A 23,616-nucleotide genomic window follows, 5' to 3' on the forward strand; every position below is an offset into this window, starting at 1 on the left:
GTCAGTTAAGTGTCCAACTTCAGCTCGGGTGATGATCTCGCGGTTCGTGAGTTCGAGCCCCGCGTCGGGCTCTGTGCTGGCAGCTTGGAACCTGAACCCTGCTTCAGACTCTGTGTTTCCCTCTCTCTCTGCCCTGCCCCCACTCTGTCTCACTCTCAAAAATGAACATTAAAGAAAATTAAAGATAAATAAAGTAAAACACCTGGTTGGCTCTCTCCAGAATCCCACAAGCACCAGAAAATTTGATAATTTGGATCTATTTAAGAATCCAGCGGAAACTTTTTGGAAATAGGATGAAATGACCATAATGTGCATCTGTCGAGTGAAGCTGGCCTGGTTCTGATGGCCTTGTGGGAAAACCTTCCTTCCTCCCTCCATAGAGACCCTCCCGGGCTTCCAGAGCACCGTGGATGGGGTTTTAAGAATGATTCAGCTGGGAGCAACTGCGGCCTAGGGAAGACACTCAGAAAGGAGGCAAAGTACTACCTTGGATCCTAACTCTAAGTTGAGGTGGGGTTTTTTTGTTTTTTTTTTTTTTTTTAATTTTTTTTTTTTTTACGTTTATTTATTTTTGAGACAGAGAGAGACAGAATGTGAACGGGGGAGGCGCAGAGAGAGGGAGACACAGAATCCGAAACAGGCTCCAGGCTCCGAGCTGTCAGCACAGAGCCCGACGCGGGGCTCGAACTCACGGACCGCGAGATCATGACCTGAGCCGAAGTCGGACACTTAACCGACTGAACCACCCAGGTGCCCCGAGGTGTTTTTTTTTAAAGTGTCCCCCACCACATGACTCTTAAGAGTCGCAATCTGGCAAGGCATCATATCTGACTGCAGCTTCCTGAGGATGTCACTCCCTCCCCCAAACGCTCGTGACACGCACCAGTGGAGAGGATCCCCTCCTACCTCTGCCACCGGCTTCCCCTCGGCTCCCTCCAACCGAGCCAGAGGGGGCTTCCAACAAGCCTACGGACACATCTAGGACCCAGAACCCACCTGATGAACCAAATACAGTCCCTTTGGGTCTGGCAGCACATGCCAGCCAAGTCCCAAACCAGTTTATTAGTTTAACCAAAAGGTAAACAGATGATGGAGCTGTAGAAAGACAAGCATGCGAGCAGCTGAAAGCATCACCCGGCTATCCACCGGGAAACAAATTTAAGACATTTCAAGTGGCATTAAATAAATGAGGCTATGTTTTATCTACTTGGAGTTTCCATCGTCTTTAAAAAAGGAAAAAATATATATATATATTTTTTTACATTGCAGTATATAAATCTAGACTCTACATATACAGTACAATACATAGGGCGAGCACACGGCACAACACGTATGTCTTCATAGCCGCACCCTAAACTAGGCCAACAGTTCTGTATTTTGTGACTTCGAACCCAGAAATTCAGGCTGAGGCTACATGTTCTCCAGTCTCCATGATGTCTAGCACCCCGGCCGTCTCTCCTCCAAGCACAGAAGCGCAAATCGGACGAGCCTTGCAAACAGAACAAAGTGCTTTTCGACTGGTTGAAACCGAGGCGCTCTTTATCATGCACAGTCTGCTCTCCTCGAAAGACCTAAGGGAAATTTGAGGCCTTCCCGGCTCATTCTTTGGTCCACTGCCACGAATCTCTAAACTTTCCCTGGTGTTTCTTGCAGATTTCATATGGCTATTTACATAACATAAATCTCACATAACCTTTGGGAGCTGTCTTTACAGGATTAGGACAAAGGAAAAAAAAAAAGCTCCATTTTACAATCTATGCTTTATATCTGGGTTTGTTCTTTTTATTTTTAGAATAAAAACTGGAATTTTGAGAATTTTTTCTTAAAAAGGACATTCTGAAAGTGCTTCTGACACATGTTGATATCGCACATATGGCTTTTTGGTTCAAACCCCCAGCACAGCTCAGATTTGGGAGGGAGAGGGTGATGGTGTTACTAGAGACAAAAATGTCACTTAACAGTAACACTGTGATAGCAAGTGTGGGGACCTGAAAAAAAAAATGTTATTGATTCCATCTGGAAGAATGTACCTCATTAAGAAATGATTCAGATCATATACGTAGCCCCATTTCTTTCCCCATGACTAGGCACAGTAATGCTATAAAAGTTAGTGAGTAAAACAGGACACTGCTATCAGCAGGGAACATCTTCTGAGGGGCTATTAACAGAGCAGTCGCTGTTCTGAAATCTTTCACAGGCTCAAAATGATCAAATATAGTCAATCGCAGTAGGAATTTCTACACCTGAGGAATAAATTGCACGTAATATAGAGGTACTACAATCCAGATGGCAAAAGACTCCAGACATATAGTGTTACATGCAAAAGAAGGCAATCAGAAATGGCAATGAAGAAGTGGCATTCCGAGACAGGTAAGAGTCCAAACGAGTCCCCATCCTTTTGTGCTTTCTTTTCCGGCTGGTAAGTTACCAAAGAGCATGGCTACTTGTACAGTAATGATTGTGATATGTTCTTGAGCAGGGGGAACGGACACACAAGGCAGTTGCCAGAAACCAAAATGGGCTTGCGTTGGCTCCAGAGGTGTCACGGGGACTGGACCAGTGGGTCCGATGGGCCTCCGATGCTCCTCTCGCCCTCCCTGGGGTCGCAGAAAGCGGCAGATGCGGGCAGAGGTCAAAAGCCACTGGCTCATCCAAACCCTTTCCAAAGTGGCCTTTCATTCAGCCGTGGCAGTTCCGGCCTCTGCAGATCTCTTCTGGTGGCACTTGATGGAGAAAGTCATTCTCTCCCTTATAGAAACAGTTTGGACTTCTTATAATACTGGCACAAAGGACACTCTGTATTCCTAGGATTGATTCCATTTACATGGAAGGTATGACACTAGGTTTTCAGTTCTTTCTATTTCCCTGTAAAAAGTGACCTCAACTTCCCAGGCCATTGTGCAAATTCATTTTTCCATAGTCCAGAATATCCCTAAGTCCCATATATATATATACGTATATATATATGTATATATATATATATGTGTGTGTGTATATATATATGTATATATATACGTATATATATATATACACACACATACATACCAAATATGTGTACATATATATTTATTTATAAAAGTGGATAATTTTGCATTTCAGTCTCAAATAGGTCAAAGAGAATCAGTGAAACATTCATCCTTTTCATGTCAAACTCATCTCCGATTTCCCCCACGATGCCTGTCGTAGTGCCTTCCACACCAGAGGTACTCAATAAATAGCTGTGGACTTCACCAATGATCCTCTAACACTGGATGGTCGTTGCAATCACCACGGCCTGTTCTCAGCCCCGCTCCGCCTTTGGCGAGCAAGGGCCATTGGTCCCTCCCTTCAGAGGGTGATTTTGCTGTGCCTATTGCTCCAGCAGCCCCGTTTAGCTGTCCTGGGCAATGTCAAGCTGGTCCGGCTACGCAATTTCACTTGTTCTTCCATGGAGTTCTTTTTGCGTAAAATGAAGTCAAAGTTCACTTGGCTGTTCATGGCATAAAAGACATTGGCTGAGTCTGGGATCACCAGTTCTAAAGGAGAGAAGGAGAGAGAAGGCAGTCAGCTCGTGTAGGTCAGCCCAAGCACTGACAGTGGCAGGGGGGAAATTTTGTCTGGCCACAAAGCAAGGACCATTGGTCCTTTGTCCTTGGAATGTGAACTGAACCAAACAATGACAACCACCCCCAAAATCAGTTCCAACCACTCCTCAATCCCAATTTTAAATTGAACTAAATGCTCAAATGCAGAATATTTTAGCTAGAAAAAAGTGCAGTAGAAAACAAAGGCGAAGAGACATTAAAACAAAGGGAAAGACACTCCCAGGATCACAGCTAGTCAACAGCAGAACTGGGCTAGAACCCAGGTATCCTTCCTCCCATCGTCCATTTTCTACTCCAGCATGCAACTTTTCTGAGACTGAGAGAATCCAATGACACGGGGGAGAAAAAAAAAATCTACAGCATTTTCCAGAACCTTCTACTTGGAATATTGAAATATTTTTTGAAGTAATCCCAAATCAAACCAGCCGAATACTAAACAGCATCTATATAAGATAGAGTACATCTGTAAATATTTAAACTGTTGTCCACTTCAATGATTCCCAAACAGACAGCTGCCATTTCTGAACAGGGACTATTCCAAGTATCATATGAAATTATCAAGCAAAGTTACTTTAATTCATTTATATTTTTATTTATTTTTATTTTTTTATTTAAACAAATTTTTTTAATGTTTGTTTATTTTTGAGAGACAGAGAGACAAAGACAGAGTGTGAGCCAGAGAGGGGCAGAGAGAGAGGGAGACACAGGATCCGAAGCAGGCTCCAGGCTCTGAGCTGTCAGCACAGAGCCCGATGCGGGGCTCAAACTCACAAACCGCGAGATCATACCTGACCGGAAGTCAGATGCTTCACCGACTGAGCCACCCAGGTGACCCAAATTCATTTATATTTTTAGAAGAAGATATATACTATTTAGCACTCAGGGGTAATGGGTATCTAAAAAAACAAACGGGAATAAAAGAGGTAAAATGGGCAATAGTGTTGGGGAGGCCATCACCAGAGGCATCTGATTGCAGAATGGATGCAGTCAAGCTTATGTTAACTTCAAACACTGAAATTTTATAGAGAGACCGATGCAATCAGGTTCTAAGTGACTCTAGTACATTTTGCACAAATGTCCCCATATTCCCGGGTCAGTAATAATTCACCTCGCAACTACGGATCACTTAGCATACCTCCAAAGTACTTCGGGGCACATATTTCTTGTTACCCTCATAACTGTCCTGTGACGTATGAAGAATTAGCAGGGTACTGCCTCCTTTTCACTAATTAAGGACCAAGGCCCGAGGAGGTCAAGCAGCCCCCCGAAGACCACCCAAGTGGTGGACAAAACTGGGCCCAGGATTCCTGGTTCTTCAAACCAACTGGTCTCACCTTAGCCTTGGTTCGTGGGCAACACGGTAAAACTCAAGAGATCACCTTGTAGGCTTAGAATTTTAACTGTAACCACAATAAAAGATATAATTGACAAGGGTTTGCCCCACAACTTAGGGGTCCGCTGAATGACTGAGAAAACTCCCAAGAGGTAATTGAAAAAGAATTTTCTCAGAGGCTATATACTTCATCTCTAGGAAAAAGTACTACTCTAATTTCAGCCACTCTTCTCGGGGCCCAAGATACAGCCTGGAGGATTTGCTGGTCAAATGGAGCGTGAACAGCTGCTCCCTTCTCATATTCCCAACTTTTAAAATTCTTCTTTTCGCTATACTTGGGGAACAAATGTGAATTGGGGGCACCTTGGTGGCTCAGTCGGTTGAGCATCCGACTTTGGTTCAGGTCACGTTGCCATGGTTTCTGAAATCGAGCCGCGCATCAGGATCTGTGCTGACAGCTCGGAGCCTGGAGCTGTCTTGGGATTCTGTCTCCCTCTCTCTCTGCCCCTCCCCCATTCATTCTCTCTCTCTCTCTCTCTCTCTCTCTCTCTCTCTCTCTCAAAAATAAATAAACATTAAAAAAAATGTGTGAATTGGTTAGTGTTGGGTCTGCCAGTAGATAGGGTTAATTTCAGTCAATAACCACACTTGGAAAAGAGACTTCTTATGACTGAGTTTCTACGATGTGACAGAGTACAGACAACTTACCTACCAGCTTGTTGTCTCCTCTCAACAAATACAACCCCAATTCAAACTGGCAAATAGATACATTCAGGGTAAGTATTTGCCCCCAGTTTTCCTAAAAGGAATTTCTGCCAACAATGGGTTCCTAGACATACTGAAGTATTTCACAGATCACCAGTTCTTTGCCTCAGTAAGTGTGAGATAAAGAGCCTTCAGATTCTGGAGTTAGAAGCTTTTGCTACCTGAACATCAATCATGAATAAAGATAAACTGAAAGAGGGGCACCTGGGTGGCTCAGTTCCAACACCCGCTCAGGTCACAACCATGCGGTTCATGAGTTTGAGCTCCACATCTGGCTCTGTGCTGACCGCTCAGAGCCTGGCGCCTGCTTCAGATTCTGTGTCTCCCTCTTTCTCTGCCCATCCCCCACTTGTGCTCTCTCTCTCTCTCTCTCTCTCTCTAAAAAAGCATCAAAAATTTTTTAATAAAAAAAGATTAAAAGATAAACTGAAAGATAAACCTATAAGCCTCCCATGCATGATTAACTGAAATGAGAAATTATTCCAAGGACCGCTACATTATAAGTTCATATACAACTTAAACACACATTATTGGGTAAAGGAGGTGCGTGACCATCTCAAAGGGGCCAATAGGCCCCACCGCCCCTCACCTTCTGACACAAGGAGAGACCTCTTCCAAGAAGAATGCTTGATAAAAAGTTTATAGAGCATGCAGCAGCACCTGGGTGGCTCAGTTGTTAACATTTCAGCTCAGGTCATAATCTCATGGTTCGTGAGTTCAAGCCTCGTGTCAGGCTCCACACTAACAGCATGGAGTCTCATGAGAATTTTCTCTCTCCTCCTCTCTGCCCCTCCCCCCTTCTCTCTCTCAAAATAAATAAGTAAACTTAAAAAAAAAGTTTATAGAGAATGGGCATGAGAATGCACAGCAAAACTGTAGGCAAAACAGGGTTGTTGCGGGGGCAGCTTGAGATGCTTCATTCTACAAGTGAGGTGACATCAGGGTTCCCCACACAATTAAAAACCCCTATTTGATTCCATTAAAAAACCCCACCGAATTCATTCTCTGACTTCTACACGGGTAACCTGCCACGAGAAGCGACGTGTGCCCACCTTTGTCCTCCGAGATGACCTGTACCAGCTCGTACTCCTCCGCTGGGTCCGAGTCCAGGTTGTGCTTCAGCATCGCCCTCTGGATCACGGCGGGGGTTTTATCCTGGCTCGTCAACTGAAAAGACAATGGATGGGTTTCCAAGTATTCGGCTTCATGAGAGCCCTCTTGACCCTCTTATTCTTGCTGCCTGTGTCTTCCTGGGAGTAATGGCCCAGTGGAATGAGAACAGGACCAGGAGCCAGAAGCCCTGGGTTCTAGTTCTGGCTCCACCCTTAGTAGCCAAATGATGATGGGCCACTTACTCTCGCCATCACCTACTCCCTCAGTCAAGTGTCTTCCCGTAGTAAAACAGAACATGTTCCTTGCCTATCTCGTCCACACTGGTTGAGGTTCCAGTGGGGGGCAGGGTGGAATAGGAGGGTACTGTGCAAAACGCATAGCATTTTTGGTTCTGGGCTAAAATCATCCTTACCTGTTGAGCTACTGCTATGGAACCAGGTCACAACCTGGAGGTTACAAATGACTGCAGTTCTGCACAAGGATCATTTCAAAACGCACAAGAGACTCCATGACCCAGCAATTTCACATGATCTCACATGATCTCCCAGATCACTCCATGATCTCAGCAATCTAGGTATTGACCAGGAGAAATGAAAACCTATGTCTACAAAAGGACTTCTACACAAGTGTTCATAGCAGATTCACACCCATAATAGCCCCCAGCTGGAATCAACCTGAACCGCCCTTGACAGGAGAGAACAGGGGAATGGACAGAGAGATTATAGTATATTTCTGCTAGAACACAACTTAGCAGTTATAAACTAAGAACTGACACATGCAACAATGTGGATGAATCTCCAAAGCATCATGTTGCGCAAAAAAACCCCAAACAAACAAAAAGCAAAAATAAAAAACTAGACACAAAAGATTACGTGGTACAGGAGACAATTCTTTGAAAAACAGGCAAAACTAATCTATGGCTTTAGAAAATTAACAAATTTTATAACAAATAACGAACCTTAACCTTCACTAGGGTTAAGGAGGGGAACTGATTGGAAGGGACACAAGGGAATTTTGGTGGGGGGGATGAAAAATGTTCTTTATTTAGATTTGGGGTGATGGTTATACAGATACAGGTAACTATTAAAACCCAAAGAACTGAACACTTAAGATCTGTGTATGTAATTGCACGTAAATTAGACTTCAATAAAAATCAGCTCCTAGGTGTTCAAAAATAATAAATCTACCATTTTTTAAGCCCAAGTAAAGCTTCTCCTCACCCCCAATTCTGACTTTCTCCCCTTTATCTCTGCACTTCAGCCAACTATTGGCAGGGTGCTTGGCGCAAGAGGAAAAGAGGTCTCTGACTTTTGTAACATCCCTTGAGTGATTTCTTTACATCAGAAAGAATGCACACACACACACACACACACACACACACACACACCACACAAATTATTGTTACTTAAAAATAAAAGCTGTTCTCACCAGGAGGTAAGAGGAGAGACAGCTAGTCAATCAATCAACCAATCAATTTAAAAAAATAAAAGAAGAAGAAGACAACTGATTTCCTCCAGGAAACTGTCTCTGAGAACTTGGAGATGGCAGGGCCTAGATGTCTCCCTCTGGTCCTGAAACAGCAGCTGGTACTTGTGATTCAATAAACAACACGCATTACAATGGGGTCCTTGTAAGCGACAAAGACCCTGTTCATTTGTCTATTACCAAAACATCCGGCATACTCCTTTACAAGGGAGAAATAGATGCACACAAAATTCTAAAAGTGGAAATATGTGTTTTGATAGCCTAAAAAAAATACTCCCACAGTTGGATTGAACTGGACCAGAAGCATGAAGTTAAAGAGAAAGGATCCCACTTTAACTGGGGGGGTGGGGGGGGTGGGAGAGTGGCGGATGTGGGGCTAAGGTGATTAACGTTGGGTTAAGTTGTCAACTTTAAACCTACCTAAGGAGAGAGCCAGGCTATCCTTATTTTCTTGACCTTAAACTTCCCCAAGTGTGTCCAGATGAGGATGGGATACGGCCAAGAGCTTTCCATGAGTGTTTATTACTCTGTCCCATCCAATGTACTGAGTGGAGTGAAGGGTCACAATCAGTATCAACAGCTCAGTCATGCAGCCTTTGGTTGACATACTGAACCAGCCCTGTCCAGTAGATCTACATAATCTAGCAGACATATTAAAACAAGTTTTTCAAAAGGGAAATTAATTTTAATAACATACTTTATTTAATCCCTCACATCCAAAGTATGATTTCAGTATATAATCCATACAAAAATTACTAATGAGAAATTCTTTCTTTCTTTTGTACTAAATCTTCAAAATCTGGTATATATTTTACACTCACAGTACATCTCCATTTGGACTATTCCCATTTTAAATGCTCAATCGCCACATGTGGCTTGTGTACTGAATGGCACAGTATTGAATGACACTAGCGTGTCACCTTCATGTACCTTAAATAGAGAATGCAAAGAATTCCCTGTGCCTCTTCCCTGAGGTTAGCTTCCAGTACCACAGGTTCGTTTGGACTATTTTTGAAAGAAAAGACTCCTGCAGCATGTAATCTTTTGTGTCTGGTTTCTTTAACGCAATGTGGCATTTTAGAGATCCATCCACGTGGTTGCATGTGTGCCACTTCTTAGCTTTTACTTCAGAGTCACTGCAGAGTTTCGAGGGGGGACTTCTCTGTCAGCATGTGTAAGAGAAGCCATGTGAAGAAGCCACACTGAAAATACGATAATAACACTGATGGCATGGCTTCTCGGTGATTCTTTCACCATTCTCTCTCCCACTTGAGTTCTGTCTCCTCCTGCCCTCACTCCCTGTGTGACCCTGTCCACCCCGTGGGCTGGACAACTCCCAGAACCAGCCTGGCACCAGCCCAGGTTTCTGCCCATCTTCTAGACAATGTCAGCTGGATGTCCTACTGACCCCTCCAGTGTAAGCATTCCCCAAACCCTCCTCCTCCTCCAGTAGCTTGCATCTCACTTGGTAGGACCACCAACCACCAAGCTGCCTGGAGAGCCTTTAGTTTTCCCTCTTCCTCATCCCCTCCAATGGTAACCCAAAGCTGATGACTAAACTAATGGATTCTACAATTCTACCTCATAAAAATCTTTCAAAAATCCACATGGTCTCCAGCCACATGACTGTCGCTCAAGCCCTCATCATCTTCTACATGGAATATGACAGCAGCTTCCTAACTCACTTCCTCACCTCCCACTACCCCCCACCAGAGCACTGTCTCCACAATGTCAGCTACTTTTCCAGTGAACAAATCTGATTGCTACTTAAAAGCCTTCAATGAGATGCTACTGCCTGTAGGACACAAACTCCCTCATGAGGGCTGGAGGCCCTTTACAACCTGGTCTGACCTCTATTAGAGAATATGGTAGATGTTGAACACTGCTTTATGATCTCCCTTTTGATCATAAGGTCCTCAAAGACAGAAACACCTCACTCGTCTCCCCATCCACAAAGCCTGGCCCCGTGACAAGCACACATCCAACGTTCAAGAAATCTTTTGTTGATTCTATGACTGCTTTAGGAAAGTTTTTCTTTGGAATGTTAGAAGACAGCATACAGGTCATGTTCAGAGCTGAGCTCATGAGCACTCCGTGTGCCCCCCAAGAAGGCAGGTGATAAAGATGGGAGATGGGACCCACTGCAAATGACAGCCTGCTCTTCAGTGCATGAAGTGGCCTATAAACGAAGTCACTTCCGGGAAATACACACCCAAGGTCATTACCAGGAGACACCTGTATGTATTCCAAAAGCCTGCCATTAATTCAAGACAGTTTTGAGAGTGTGTCAGAAACACGATTTTTACAAGAGGCTCAAAAAGGTCCATCTCATTTAATTTACAAACAGAGTTCCTTGTGGACTCAAACTGTATTTCCAGCTTGATCATTCACTTTACTAAGTTTGATTCCACATGACTAAAGGAGAAAGATTTGCCACCCGGAGCACACGGCTGAGAATGCATGGGAATTCATTATAAATCCAGGCATGTGGTTCCACGGGAAGACTTCCTAGAAGGCATGCAGGAGTGGCATCTTCCCTGGGATACAGTCATTCAGTTGTCCAAATTGACAGTTTTGAAAAAAGTGACACTGACTGGGATAAGTTTTAGCAATTTTTAAGATGTAAAAATTGTATTTTATGGCCACTACTGATATGTAGATTTTTATATAAATATATTACTGGTGCATACGCAGGGAGTAATACCATGGTACATACTCATTTTGGGCAGATGCCTACATGATGCTAATATTGTACACACTTAGGGGTGTCGGTCCGAGGGCCTTACCATGATGCTCTTGTACATGTTGCCATTGTTGTCCTCTATACTGATGCGGATTATGCAGGTGTCTTCGTTCTGTTGGTTGTAAATGGGAGGCAGCACTGTCGAGGTAATGGATGTCACAGAGACGGAGCGCTTGTGGATTTTGGGGTTGTTGTTGCAGGATGGAGGGGAGGAGAGGGGGTTTATTAAGGACGACATCCCTGAGGAAGTTGTGTCCATGGAATGGATAGAAGAACATGATGAGGAAGACTCAGAGAGCTGGAAGAGTAAACACACCCCAGAAGAACACAGATTAGAACCTTGGCCAATGGTGCACTTCACAATTTTCAAAGCAGAGGTAGATGCTGAGATGAATAAACTTCAATTACTTCTTCCACAACATCTCACAACACACACACACACATCTTGTCACTGGGGTAAGTATCCTGTTGGCAGATGCCTATCAGTGACTCAGTACTTGCCCTCTACATCCAGGTGAGGACGGATGCAAGGCAGTTCTCAAAATTCCCATTTGCAGCTGCTTTTAAGGAAGTGACCAGCAGATGGCAGCAAATACCAGAAACTAGAGGCAACGTGGCCTCCAGGAGGAAGTCAGAAGCTTAACAAGGGCTGGAGGAAAGCCTTACTTACCAACAGCTTATCCAGTCCCATTGCCCTGAGTGGGAATGCTGCTTAACACGCCCACCACGATCTATTTTCTATCACAGATTTTGTAGCAGGAGAGAAAGGTCTATACTTGTCGAAGTTTCTAAGATAAGGACCACAGATTCTACAGCTCTGCATGGAACATTAGGCCCCTGGAGATCACCGGGCCCCAATCGCTTTCTGCTGTGAGGAACCTTAATCCAGAGAGAAAAGTGCTGGCAGCACCATCATGACATACTCCCCAGTTACCTGACTCCCAAGACCAGGTTCACACGGCAAGCACATAGCCAAGGCCCAGTCTAAAGCTGATGAAAACGTGGTAAATGAACATAGTATACCACTACCTTGGTGATGTTTAGCACTGTGATGTGATGAGTTTGCATATATCTTATCTCACGTGGCTCTCCCAACTATCTTGTGAACAAAATGCAGAGCAGTATAAAGATAAGGGAAAAAAGATTCAGAGAAATAGAGCGACTTTCTCAAGGGAACACAGCCTATGAGAAGCTCCATTACTTTCTACTTTTCTACTTTCTACTTTTAAGGAATGAGGTGCTTTTCCAATTAACTACAGTTACCATAAACTATGCAAGACTAATTACCAAAGAAACAGGATGCCCAAATTCATTAGGTTGTGTTAAAAAACAAACAAAAAAAAAACACCTAAATTGAATCACTTTAAATATCAATTCTTATTGTGGAAAATTACAAATAATTTCTCAGAATGAGTTAAGCTAAATTGTTATATATATATTATATAACAAATATTTCAGAAGTCATTTAAAAAATAAGTAACCTACTTATGTCTTTTATACCTGTCTACTTTTCCAAGGAAAAAGCATACAGAAACTTAGCATTCTGATTATCTAGCTTCCAAGTAAAATGGGGTTTATCCTATTTTATTTCCTAAGGACTTCGTCTTCCTATAGCATAACTTTACATTAAATTCTACTATATGATTAGTTTCATTAGAGCCAGCAAGCTGATTTGACAACTCAGATATGTAGAAGTCTAACTGTGCTCTATGATATGGTTTAGTAACATTTTTTTGTCTATTTTCCCAAGTGAATCAACTTTGTGACTCAGTGTGAGGGCGAACTGATGGTGCATAATTTCAACAGCATCACTTTGCTTGAAGGTGCACCACACACAGTAGCCAAGAGGGTCCACTGTCCAGTTACTAGTTCAATTTTTTCACCTCCCTTTTCCTCTGTATGAATCCCCTTTCTTTCTGTTAGATTTTCCATAATTTTAATGACACTTAGGATTAAGATAAAGCTTTGAAGACGCCTGAGTTGCAGAAGCTCTAAACGGACCACCTGATGACTCCCCCTAAGGTCTTACTGAGAATTTGCTATGAGGAGCAAGTGTGAAAATAAATGTTTAGAAACCATGATTGGGGGATGAAGTGACACGAATGCTAAGTACACTTCACTGAACAGAGCAATTTCATAGAGAGCCACTGTGGAAGGCACGCGGGACACCTGAGGCTCAGGATCCAGAGTAGGGAGAGGCTGTGGAGGTCATCCAGGACCCGCTATGCAGGGAGCGGGGGCACCAAGGCCTTTCCAGGTGACATTCAAGGAAACTACAGCCCAGCGTGTGCGTGCATCCGAGTCAATGATTCAGCTTTAAACCGACAGAAATTCGTGCCTCTGAGGACGGTTCACCTGAAGAATAAAAATTCCTGACTTGTGCAAGAAATTAAAGCACCCGTGTGATAAGAGAGGAGGCAAGGGGTGTGCAAATGATACACACTTGGGCTGGCTACTGTGTAGTTTTAAGAGGGATGATCTGGACCTTTGCACATGTCCAGTGCACCAACAGGCATAAAGGTGATTCCACCCCCTTCCTGGACAGCGTGTGATATACCTCTATTGTCACTTGTATGATGTCCACCATCAGAACATGGGGCCACAAAGAATTAGAACCTGTCTAAAGGTGAAGAATGATACTTCACTCCAGATTTTGACAACTTCAAAGCTGCATCTCAAGCCATGGAGAATGATTACATCTCCGGTTTCAAAAATATGCATGGGAAAATGGAGAACAGACTCCAAGGTGTTTGCAGAGCTTTTCCTTCAATATCCGGAGGATGTGCCTCTGGATTTCAACATAGAAAGGTAAGATCCAGCTGGGGCAGCACCTGAGACATCTCAGCCTAATGAGTCCTGAGTATGATGTCCGTCCTAGATCGGCCACATTGTGACAAGGTCACTTGAGGGTTCCTCTACTGCTGTTGTTGTTGACAACACAATGTGAAACTGCACACTGATCCCCTTATAGAATGGCAGAAAAAAACAAAATGGGGGAATTCTTACCAACACTCTACCTCACTTGCTTATGCTAAAGCTAAGGGGCTAACAGTTGCTTACACAGCAAGTCTGGCTGGCCAAAAATCTCCCCCAAATGGTGCAAATGCTAGCCACATCACAGTTGATGTTTCTAATTCAAGCTTCTTCACCAACAGATTAAAGCAGATGTGTACAGAAGAGTAAGACAAATCTTGTTCTTGTTGTTGTTGTTGCTATTTTTATTTCTTTATGAAGCCATGGAAAATGGAAACTCTATGGGAATTCTTTTATCACCTCTCAAAGTATACAATGGTAGATTGTATACTTGTTACCAATTCCTTACGCCCCTCTGAATCCATGTCCTTTGTTTGCCCTGTGACTCCACAGTTCCTCCCATTAGAAGGAGTCCCCTGCCTCACTTATTTACGTGAGATTTGGCCACATGATTTGCTTTGGGCAATAAAATGTTGGTATTATGACCAAAGTAAAGGCTTGATACATACCTATGGGGCTGGACTTGCTCTCTTGCTCATTTGTCTTAGCTTACTAACAATATGCCCCGGACAGCCTCATTATGCCAAGAAGAATGAGAGGAGCAGACCTGGACCAAACCCATGACCTAGGGCCAAGCCCAATGCACATCAGCCAACCAGCAGATACATGACAGAGAATAAATGGCTGTTGTTTTAAGTACTGAGTTTTGGAGTGGTTTGCTATGTAACATTATTGCGGTAAAAGCATGGCAAAGACAAAGTATGACACCAAGAGACAAGGCTGATACATCTCTGTCTCTTGACTTTGCGCTCCTTCTAAGAAAATCCTCTGAGTCCTAAATAAAGTATACCTCATGTTACAGGCCACAGTCCTTCAGTCACCTTTGGATCCAAGACAATGTTTCAAAGGCCAGATGAATACACCAATATGCTCACTATTTTTGGACCAGTTTCTATGAGAAATGGGTCCCTAGATTGAACTCTACTTTGACAGCTCCTATAAACATGAATTTCAAACTACTGTACAGTGATACACTTGAAAACAGACATTCTCATGTGGCAACCACTAAACTACGTTAGGTGTCTACATTAGGACTTATGGGAAAGGAATGAGGGAATACCTTTTTTTGAGGCTCATCCGGTGTGTCCATGGGGGTGATAGAGCCCTCCTCGGCCTCTGAGTGGTTTGACTCGCAGGACGACACGCTGACAGAGTCCATGCTTTCACCAGAGCTCCCACTGGCAGTGGACTTGGGCTGCTCTTTGGTGGGAGTGCTACTGGTAATCATGTCCGACCCCAGAAACAGTCTGCAGAACACATAAGGCCAGGCAGTTGTTTACAAATATGGAATCCATGATTTAGCAATAGTCTGTGCTAATTAACCCCTTGATTGTTTTGCCAATCTTGCATGCCCTGGCATGACTGGAAAACATTTCCTATAAAGTGTCTAATAGATCACAGTAAACATCTCATCTGAATAGGTCATTTCCAACCTCAAAGAACACACAGATTGCTTAGCTGAATGAGAGGCCATATTAATCTGAGGTCTTTCACTTTTCCAAAGAAGACATCCAGATGGCCAACAGACACATGAAAAGATGCCCGACGTCACTCCTCATCGGGGAAATACAAATCAAAACCACACCGAAATACCACCTCACACCAGTCAGAGTGGCTAAAATGAACAAATCAGGAGACTGTAGATGCTGGCGAGGATGTGGAGAAACAGGAACCCTCGTGCACTGTTGGTGGGAATGCAAACTGGTGCAGCTGCTCTGGAAAACAGTGAGGAAGTTCCTCAAAAAATTAAAAATAGGTCTACCCTATGACCCAGCACTGCTAGGAATTTACCCAAGGGATACAAGAGTGCTGATGTATAGGGGCACTTGTACCACAATGTTTATAGCAGCACTTTCAACAATAGCCAAATTATGGAAAGAGCCTAAATGTCCATCAACTGATGAATGAATAAAAACTCTTTTTAAAGTTGAGCTTGCAATACAGTAAGGAAAATCCCTACAGGCCATAAATGAAAAGGGAACTGAAAACCAGAAGTATGTGAGCTAACTCTGCAGCTGCTCTGGGTGGGGAGTGGGAGGTACCAATCTGGGGGAGCTAGGGACACGGGTTTTAACACACATACAGACCCAAAGATGAGGGCCTCTGTTTATATAAGGTGGGGAGTTGAAATTGAAATCCCTTATAGAGCCAAGACCTTCAAAGAGCTATACCCTTAGTAAAAAGACGGGCAAGACCTGCAAAGAGCTATACCCTTAGTAAAAAGACGGGCTAGAAAAATGTCTTCCTACTGGCACAGGAAGACAACAAGGAAGCTTATCTGTCTTGGCCTGAGCTTGGGTGAAAGAAAAATGTCTCCCCTAAAATCATGTGTTATCTTGGCCAGCACCTCACTCAACTTTGCTACCTATGCTATACTTTGCTACCTATACTTCTGTGCAAATCAGAATTAAAAAACATTTCTGGAGGAATACACCTTCAACCCAGGATGTAGAGGATTTTCTGATAAAGATGAGCTCATAATACAACATTACAAAAACATACAAGGAAATATCCCACCCAAAGGGAGTCAACAAACATTAGACTCTTGAGAACTTCAGATACAAGAACTGACAGAAAGAAACTAATAATTTATTCATTCATTTGACAAATGTTTGAGTGTCTACCACAGACCAGGCTATAAAATAAATATGTTTATAATATTACAGACATAAGAAAAAAGGTTGAAAACAGGAGAGAAGAACAGGACATCCTGACAAATGAACAGGAAGACAATTTGAAAAAAAAATTCGCTTCTAGACTAAAAAATTCAGTGATTTAAAATAAAAACTCGGTGGAAGGATTAAAAAACTGTTTAAGAGAAGCACTGAAAACAAGATGACAGATCTGAAGAAAATTTTAAGAAATCAGCATCAAAATATAAAGACATGGAAAATAAGAAAGGTTAAAAGATGGAGACTGGAATAAGAAATGTTGACGTGTGTAAGAAGAATTCCAAGAGAAGACAATGAAGAGAATGGAAGAGTGACCTTATCTGAAGAGATGGTGGGGGAGAAGATTCCAGAACTAACGAACTGCATGAATCTTTAGATCCAGGAACTACGTCTTGAATAGAATAAATAAGACTCAATCCTCACTTAAACTGTCTAATGGTATATCAAAGACAAAAGAAGTTCTTAAAAGCAATGGCGGGAGGGGGGAGGGGATGGGCATAATACAAAGGAATGGTAAATAGATAGCAGACATCTCAAAAGCAAACGGCAGAAGTGAGAAGACCTGGAATACTGTCTTCAAAGTGTGAGTGAAAATAACGGTCGCCCTTGAATTCCATACCCAGCTAACAGAATTCTGAGAGTGAGCACAAAATAAAGACTTTCTCAGACAAAGACGGAGAGGGTTCACATTAACAGACAACATGAAAAAGAGTAAAAGGAGGGAAGGGTAAGACTCAAGAAGGAAAGGCATGTAAAGAAACTAGCAAATGCAGCCAAGCCCAACAAGCACTGACTGGACAAAATAACAAGAGTAGAACCACTGAGCCTGATTTTTCATTAAATATTTCAGGAATTATAAGCTCAAATTCCAAGACCTGAAGCATGTCTTTGTTCAGTCTCATCTCTGACCCACCACCTCTTGCCCCATTTTCCATGTCACTTCCTTTCTTGGACCTCCAAGCCTTACTGGGGCTCCAGGGGAAAGCACTAAACTCTGACCACAATTTTCAGGGGAAAAAGCAATGCCACTGTCGTACACCCCAGTGATTACGAGGTAGACCTTTGAAGCCTGTAGACTAGTGGTCCGCAGCCCGTCATCTGAGAATCTAGCTTTGAACGACACTGTTCAAAGACTAAAGGTTCTTCCATTTGCACAATTCCATGAGGTCATTTCTGCTTTACAAAGGGTAACTCTAGCTCAATACTAGGCATCTCTGACCTTCAGATCAAGCACACCTTCCCTTATGGCTTCAAAATTCTTTCCAACCTCTTTGGAAAATGGATCATTAAATGTGGGGAGAGCAAAGAGTACATTTTCCACATTTAAAAAAATGCTAAGATCATAAAATATTTTGGAAATCGATGGCATAGAATCACCCTTATATGTACAAGAAATACGAAGGGTGACCATGTGGCCTGTTTTATTCATGACAAATGTTCAAACTCAGATACCGAAGGTTTTAACTCAAGCATCTTGGCAAGATTTCACCAAGGAGAGAATGTACTCCGTGTCTACCACACTTCATGCACGGCACTGCACCCTCACAGTCCTCTTACATGAAACTTTAGATTTTCATGAAAATATCTCTGCAGAGTTTGTGCATGTGTCAGACTTGGTGCAAAGAGAGGACCCAGGGGTGCTAGAGCACCCGGCACAATAAATATGGATAGCTGGGTTGGAGAGAAGTAGTGGGAAACAGTTATATCAAAATGCATCTACAGTGGCTACTGCCTGAGGACAGGGAAGGAAAAGCAAGGGGGTAAAGGCATTAGCACTTAGGGCCACCTGGGGTGCCTGGGTGGCTCAGTCAGTTAAGTGTCTGACATCAGCTCAGGTCATGATCTCATGGTTCGTGAGTTCAAGCCCTGCATCGGGCTCTCTGCTGTCTACATGGAGCCTGCTTCAGATCCTCTGTCCCCCTCTCTCTATGCCTCTCCTCTGTTCATTATCTCTCTGTGTGTCTCAACATAAATGAATGAACTTCCAAAACAGAAAATAAAAAAAGGACTAGATGTACCTGTGCAGACCTCTGACTGCCATAGCAGGTCCAGAAATTAGCAATTATTTCTCATGCAGAAGACCATCAAGATGCCTGGCACCCCTGGCCTCACCTCCTGAGGAGTCTGATTCCCTGTGTAGGTGTCCATCTTACCAACGGACAAGGCTTGGTCAGGTCCTCGGGTTACCTCACAAGAGAGTTCATTCTCCTCCAGGATTGCAGCCATGAAAAGATAGCAAGACGCTATGGAAACTCTACAGGGGACAACCCACGAGCTCAGAAATCTAGTGTTCAGGAGGGCCAGGGGAGGCATCTGGACAGAGGTTTGGCAAGATATCAAGACTACCTTCAAAATGCTTTCAATAAAATCACATGTCCCAGTGTAATCTTCAGATGTCACCTGATATCAGGTGGAAGCCTGAGCAGCTTCATTAGTGGGAGATCATGCCACCCACACCAGTAAGCACCTGCACATGTTAATTGGAAACATGACAATACCCAAGTTCATGTGCCATCCTTGCCTCCATGTCTCACTGGGGATCACCGAGGTAGGTGGATAGACAGTGCTGGGAAGTAGCAAAAACCCACAGAAACAGTCAGAATCCTGACCAAAAAAAAAAAAAAAAAAAAAAAAAAAGACTAAAAAAGACAGTAACAGAAAGTTGTTTCATGAAAAAATAACGGTGGCTCTCCAGGTACCCTTTGAGAGCGAGGCAGTGTTTGAGAAGCGTTACAACCCCACCAGTCATGCACCAACCCACTGAGATGAACATTATTATTCTGGTCTCACAAATGATGACACAGAAGTTCACACAACAGATAAGAGGTGGAAAGTTGGGATCTGTCAGGTCAGCATGGCTCCCAGGCCACCCTGCCACCAAAAAAAAAAACGCCCCAAAAAACTGTCCAATATGCCCTAGTCGTTGTTCTTGCTCGTCCCTGGCAATGCGGACTGTGACACCCAGGGGATCAGACACAGGTATAGGTCTTCAAAGGCAAGAGCAAATTTATTAATCAAATGACAACCCTTGTTTCCTGGCACTGACCTCTTTGGCTTTCGTTTGATTCGTTAGCCTGACGTCTCTCGGAGTCTAACGTCTGAGAGATCAACTTGGTGACACAGACTAGATCCTCTATGGCTCTTCTGTAAAAATGGTTACCATCAAAGCACGGGGGCTAATTAAGCTAACAGTTTCTCATTCTTTCCTCCCACCCTCCGCACCCTTTCCCTCTGCCTTGTCCTCCTTCCCTCATCTTCTTCCTCCTCCACTTTTTACCTCCTGCCCCATCTTTCCTTCCTCTCTTCCTTCACGAAGTATTTTTCCCATGGGCAGCATAGTAAAAAGGTATCTTGGCTCTATGGCCAAATCTTGAGTTTGAATCCAGATCTTCCAATAACTAACACACTATTTACCCCGTCTGTGCCTTACTTTCCTGGTCTATAAAGTTGGCATAACAATAGGACCTACCACTTAGGTTATTTTGTGGGTTGGATGAAAAATACGTGTACTGTCCTTAAAACAGTGTTGGCCCATGGCTCAGTTTATTCATTCAATAAATATTAATTAATTATCTACTATGTGCCAGGCACCATTCTAAGTTCCGGGGAGACAGCAAGGAGCAGAAACCAGACATATGTGCCTGCCTTCGTGGACTCTGCATTGGAGATAATCAACAGACACATACAGCAAACAGTATGTCACATGGAGGTAAAGGCAGTGGAGAAATTCAAAGCAGGTGAAGGTGACAGAGTGTGCCATGGGAGGTAAGGCAGATGGGGCATGGTATTAAGTAAGGTGGTTGGCAGAAGGCTGAGAAGGTGATGTTTCAGCAAGCATCTGAAGGGAGTGAGTGAGTGAGTCATTTGGCTATTTGGGGAGCAGTGTTCTGAGCAGAAGAAACGGCACGCCTAGCGTGTTCAGGGAGGTGTGGGTGGCTGGAAAGCAGAGGAGAGTGAGCAGAAAAAGATGAGGACAGATAGTTAAGGGACAGGCAGGGCTGGGATGACACGGCAGTCCCTGAAGGGTCATGAGGGCCACTGTAAGGACGCCTGATTTTCCTCAAAGGGAGACAGGAGTTATGAACTTGGCTATGGAGTGCCTCCTGCATGCGTGGCACTGAGCTGGGCAAATAGCCACGAGTGTGATGGACAAGGGTCCCGCTCTCCAGCGGCTTACGTTCCGCCACAGGAAGCAGCCAGTGTGACCGAGAGTGATGGGGGAAGGCAGCGGCATCAGAGAGGGCTCTCTCTCAGGAGCGAACGCTGTTGCCCATATCTGAAGGGACCAGCCACAGAGAACGAGCACGCCAGGCCACGGGAACATCTGGTGCAAAGGCCCTGAAGCAAGAACGAGCCTGGTGTGGTTGGCAGATGGCTAGAAGCTGGGCGTGGCTGGGTCTCAGCGAACAAGGGGGCAGGTCGGATGAGAGGAAGGTGGTCAAGAAGGTTGGGGGAAGATCACGAGAGTCCTCCTAAGCCACGATAAGGAGTCTGGGTGCTATCTTACAATAAAAGCATCAGAGGTTTTTAAGCAAGGAAGCGGTATAATCTGGTGTGTGTTTTATGCGAATACCAGACTATTTGGTGGAGAATGGACTGTTGAGGCAAGGCTGGAGCCAGAAGCCAGTAAGGATGTTGTGGGAGTGGTCCAGGTAGGAGATGATGGTCGTCCATACCAGAGAGAACAGTGGAGAAGAAGGAATCGATTTAGAACATGTACTGGGTTCACGACAGAAAGATTAACAGGTGAGTGAACTGCTCTTCGCTTCCGCCCTGGCTCAGGGCTGCGGTACTGAACATCCTGTCCCTTCTCCGATGAGACCCTCTGGGACCCGCGGGTGACACTCACAGGCTGAGCCTCTTCACCATGCTCTTCCGAGGCTTGGGAGAGGTGGCACTGGCGTCAGCAGCCGCTTCGATCTCGCAGGACAGGGCGTAGCTGGGGAAGAAGAAGGGAGCTTGTGAGGTCAGAGCCTGAGAACTGACGAAGCGACGGAAGTGCACACGGTCTGCCCGTTTTGTTTTAGAGGAAGTCTCTGACCGTTCAAGGTAAAGATACACACCATGTTGTTCCCCCACCAATCTCAGAGGGTGTGGACTTCACGGCCAAGTTTTAAAAATTTATATGTGTGCTTCCTCCCCTCACCCCCACCCTGGCCTATGGACCGAGGCTGTTTAGGGCCGCATGCCTCGGAGAGGGACTGTGTGCTCTGGCAGCATTGAAGGCTGACTCCGCTGCTTCCTGATCATTCTCATCCCGCTACTAAGCCAGGGGGAGAATTACTTCTTGTCTGGTACCCTCCCCTCATCACTTCGTGTGTGTGTGTGTGTGCACGTGCTCAACTCTTTGTCTAAGAGAAATGAAAGAAGAGACTTTTGTAAACTATTTAATCTTTAACGAACAGAGGCAGTTATATTATTGGTAAAGATATGTTAAATATGGTTTTTAAGTGCTGAAACAGCCTAAATTAAAAACGCTCCAAATTCGGACATCTATGTGCCAGGCAGATGTACGTAACTTCCATAAGCACAAGAGGAATTTATATATGACTTGAAATGTCTTTTATGAAAGCTTGTAGCTCTAAATAGATGTACTTGGTTCTGGGTAGGTGAGGAAGGGTCAGTGTGGTAAACAGTAGCTCGGTAAGTCGTTAATTACGTGTACTTTTTTTAAACCTAAGGATGCATCCAGGTATTTGCTCATATGCAGGTATTCGTCGATAAAGGAATTTTTCAAATATTAGCTTAAGCTCTAGAGGTGGTTATAAATCTGACAGAAAAAATAGGATATGTTTAGCAAGATTCTTCTAACCACTAAAAAGTCAATTATTACAATTAACAAAACGTTAATTGTTAGAGCTGATATTGTGGGCCTAGACTTTCCGATCCAGACCACCAGCCATGATATGTACGTCCCCTATGTGAGAAGGACGTACACATAGAGAGAAAATTGACTCATACAAACTGATCATCAGAGCAGAAATGTAAAGAGAGGCAGTAACTGCTTTATTTTCTACATGGCAAAGAAAAAAAATCTTCACCAACCAATGAGCACTGAATCATAGGTTTTAATGTAACAGGGATTACAAAGGACCTCAAATAATCTATCTTCCAAATGAGGGAACTGAGGCATACAGAGGTTATGTGATTTGCTCAACCATTATACAACCACCTGATGAGTCTAGGTTGGAGAGTCAAGAAGACTGGAGTTCAAATCCAAACTCCATCACTGACTAGTTGAGTTATTCTCTGAATCTCAATGTCCTCGTTGGCCAAATACTTATTTGGCTTTCAGTTTTGCTCTCCCTGATGATAAACTTTCAAGGATATCCCCCAGTCTACAGCAGGGGTCAGCAAATATTTTCTGTAAAGGACCAGATAGTAAGTGTTTTAGGCTTTGCGGGCTATACGGTCTCTCTCCCACCTAATTAGCTGCCTTTAAAGCATGAAAGCAACCATAAATAAGATGTCAATGAATGGGCTGTATTCCAATAAAACTTTACTTATGAATACTAAAACTTAGATGTCAAACAATTGTCCATGTTACAATCTTCCCCTTTTTTTGAACTATTTAAAAATGTAAAAACATGTGGTGTGCCAGATATGACCTGTAGATTCCAATCTGCTAGACTACAGGGTAAAGACTAACACCCTTGCTGGGCCAACAGTCAAAGCACTGGAGTTAATGTCCTTTTCCATGCGTATCAACCAAGACTTTGAAAACTGTCCCTTGTGTCCCAGCCAACAGAATTCTCACTGTTCTTCCAAATGCCAACCATGTCAGGCCACCAAGCCTTTGCTCATGTTCTTCCCTCTGTACCGAATTTTCTTTCCCACTTCTCCTGGTGAAATCTTACCTTTTCCTTCACAGCCTAGCCCAAATATTTA

General features: G+C 43.7%; 1 protein-coding gene across 3 annotated transcripts in view; it reads right to left on the bottom strand.

Moving 5' to 3' along the window:
* Nucleotides 1–3,093: 3,093 nt before the first annotated feature.
* Nucleotides 3,094–23,616, bottom strand: part of RGL1 (ral guanine nucleotide dissociation stimulator like 1) — a 258,267-nt gene continuing 237,744 nt past the window's right edge. For all 3 annotated transcript variants that reach the window (XM_030303435.2, XM_030303437.2, XM_030303436.1), the window contains 5 exons: nucleotides 21,578–21,667; nucleotides 15,117–15,303; nucleotides 11,067–11,321; nucleotides 6,735–6,849; nucleotides 3,094–3,515 (listed from right to left, as the gene is read on the bottom strand). In XM_030303435.2, coding sequence (XP_030159295.1) covers nucleotides 3,328–3,515; nucleotides 6,735–6,849; nucleotides 11,067–11,321; nucleotides 15,117–15,303; nucleotides 21,578–21,667 — 835 coding nt within the window. In that variant the 3' untranslated portion in view covers nucleotides 3,094–3,327. The remainder of the gene's footprint in view (nucleotides 3,516–6,734; nucleotides 6,850–11,066; nucleotides 11,322–15,116; nucleotides 15,304–21,577; nucleotides 21,668–23,616) is intronic.

This window comes from Lynx canadensis, chromosome F1 (assembly GCF_007474595.2).
Source record: "Lynx canadensis isolate LIC74 chromosome F1, mLynCan4.pri.v2, whole genome shotgun sequence".
Lineage (NCBI taxonomy): Eukaryota > Metazoa > Chordata > Mammalia > Carnivora > Felidae > Lynx > Lynx canadensis.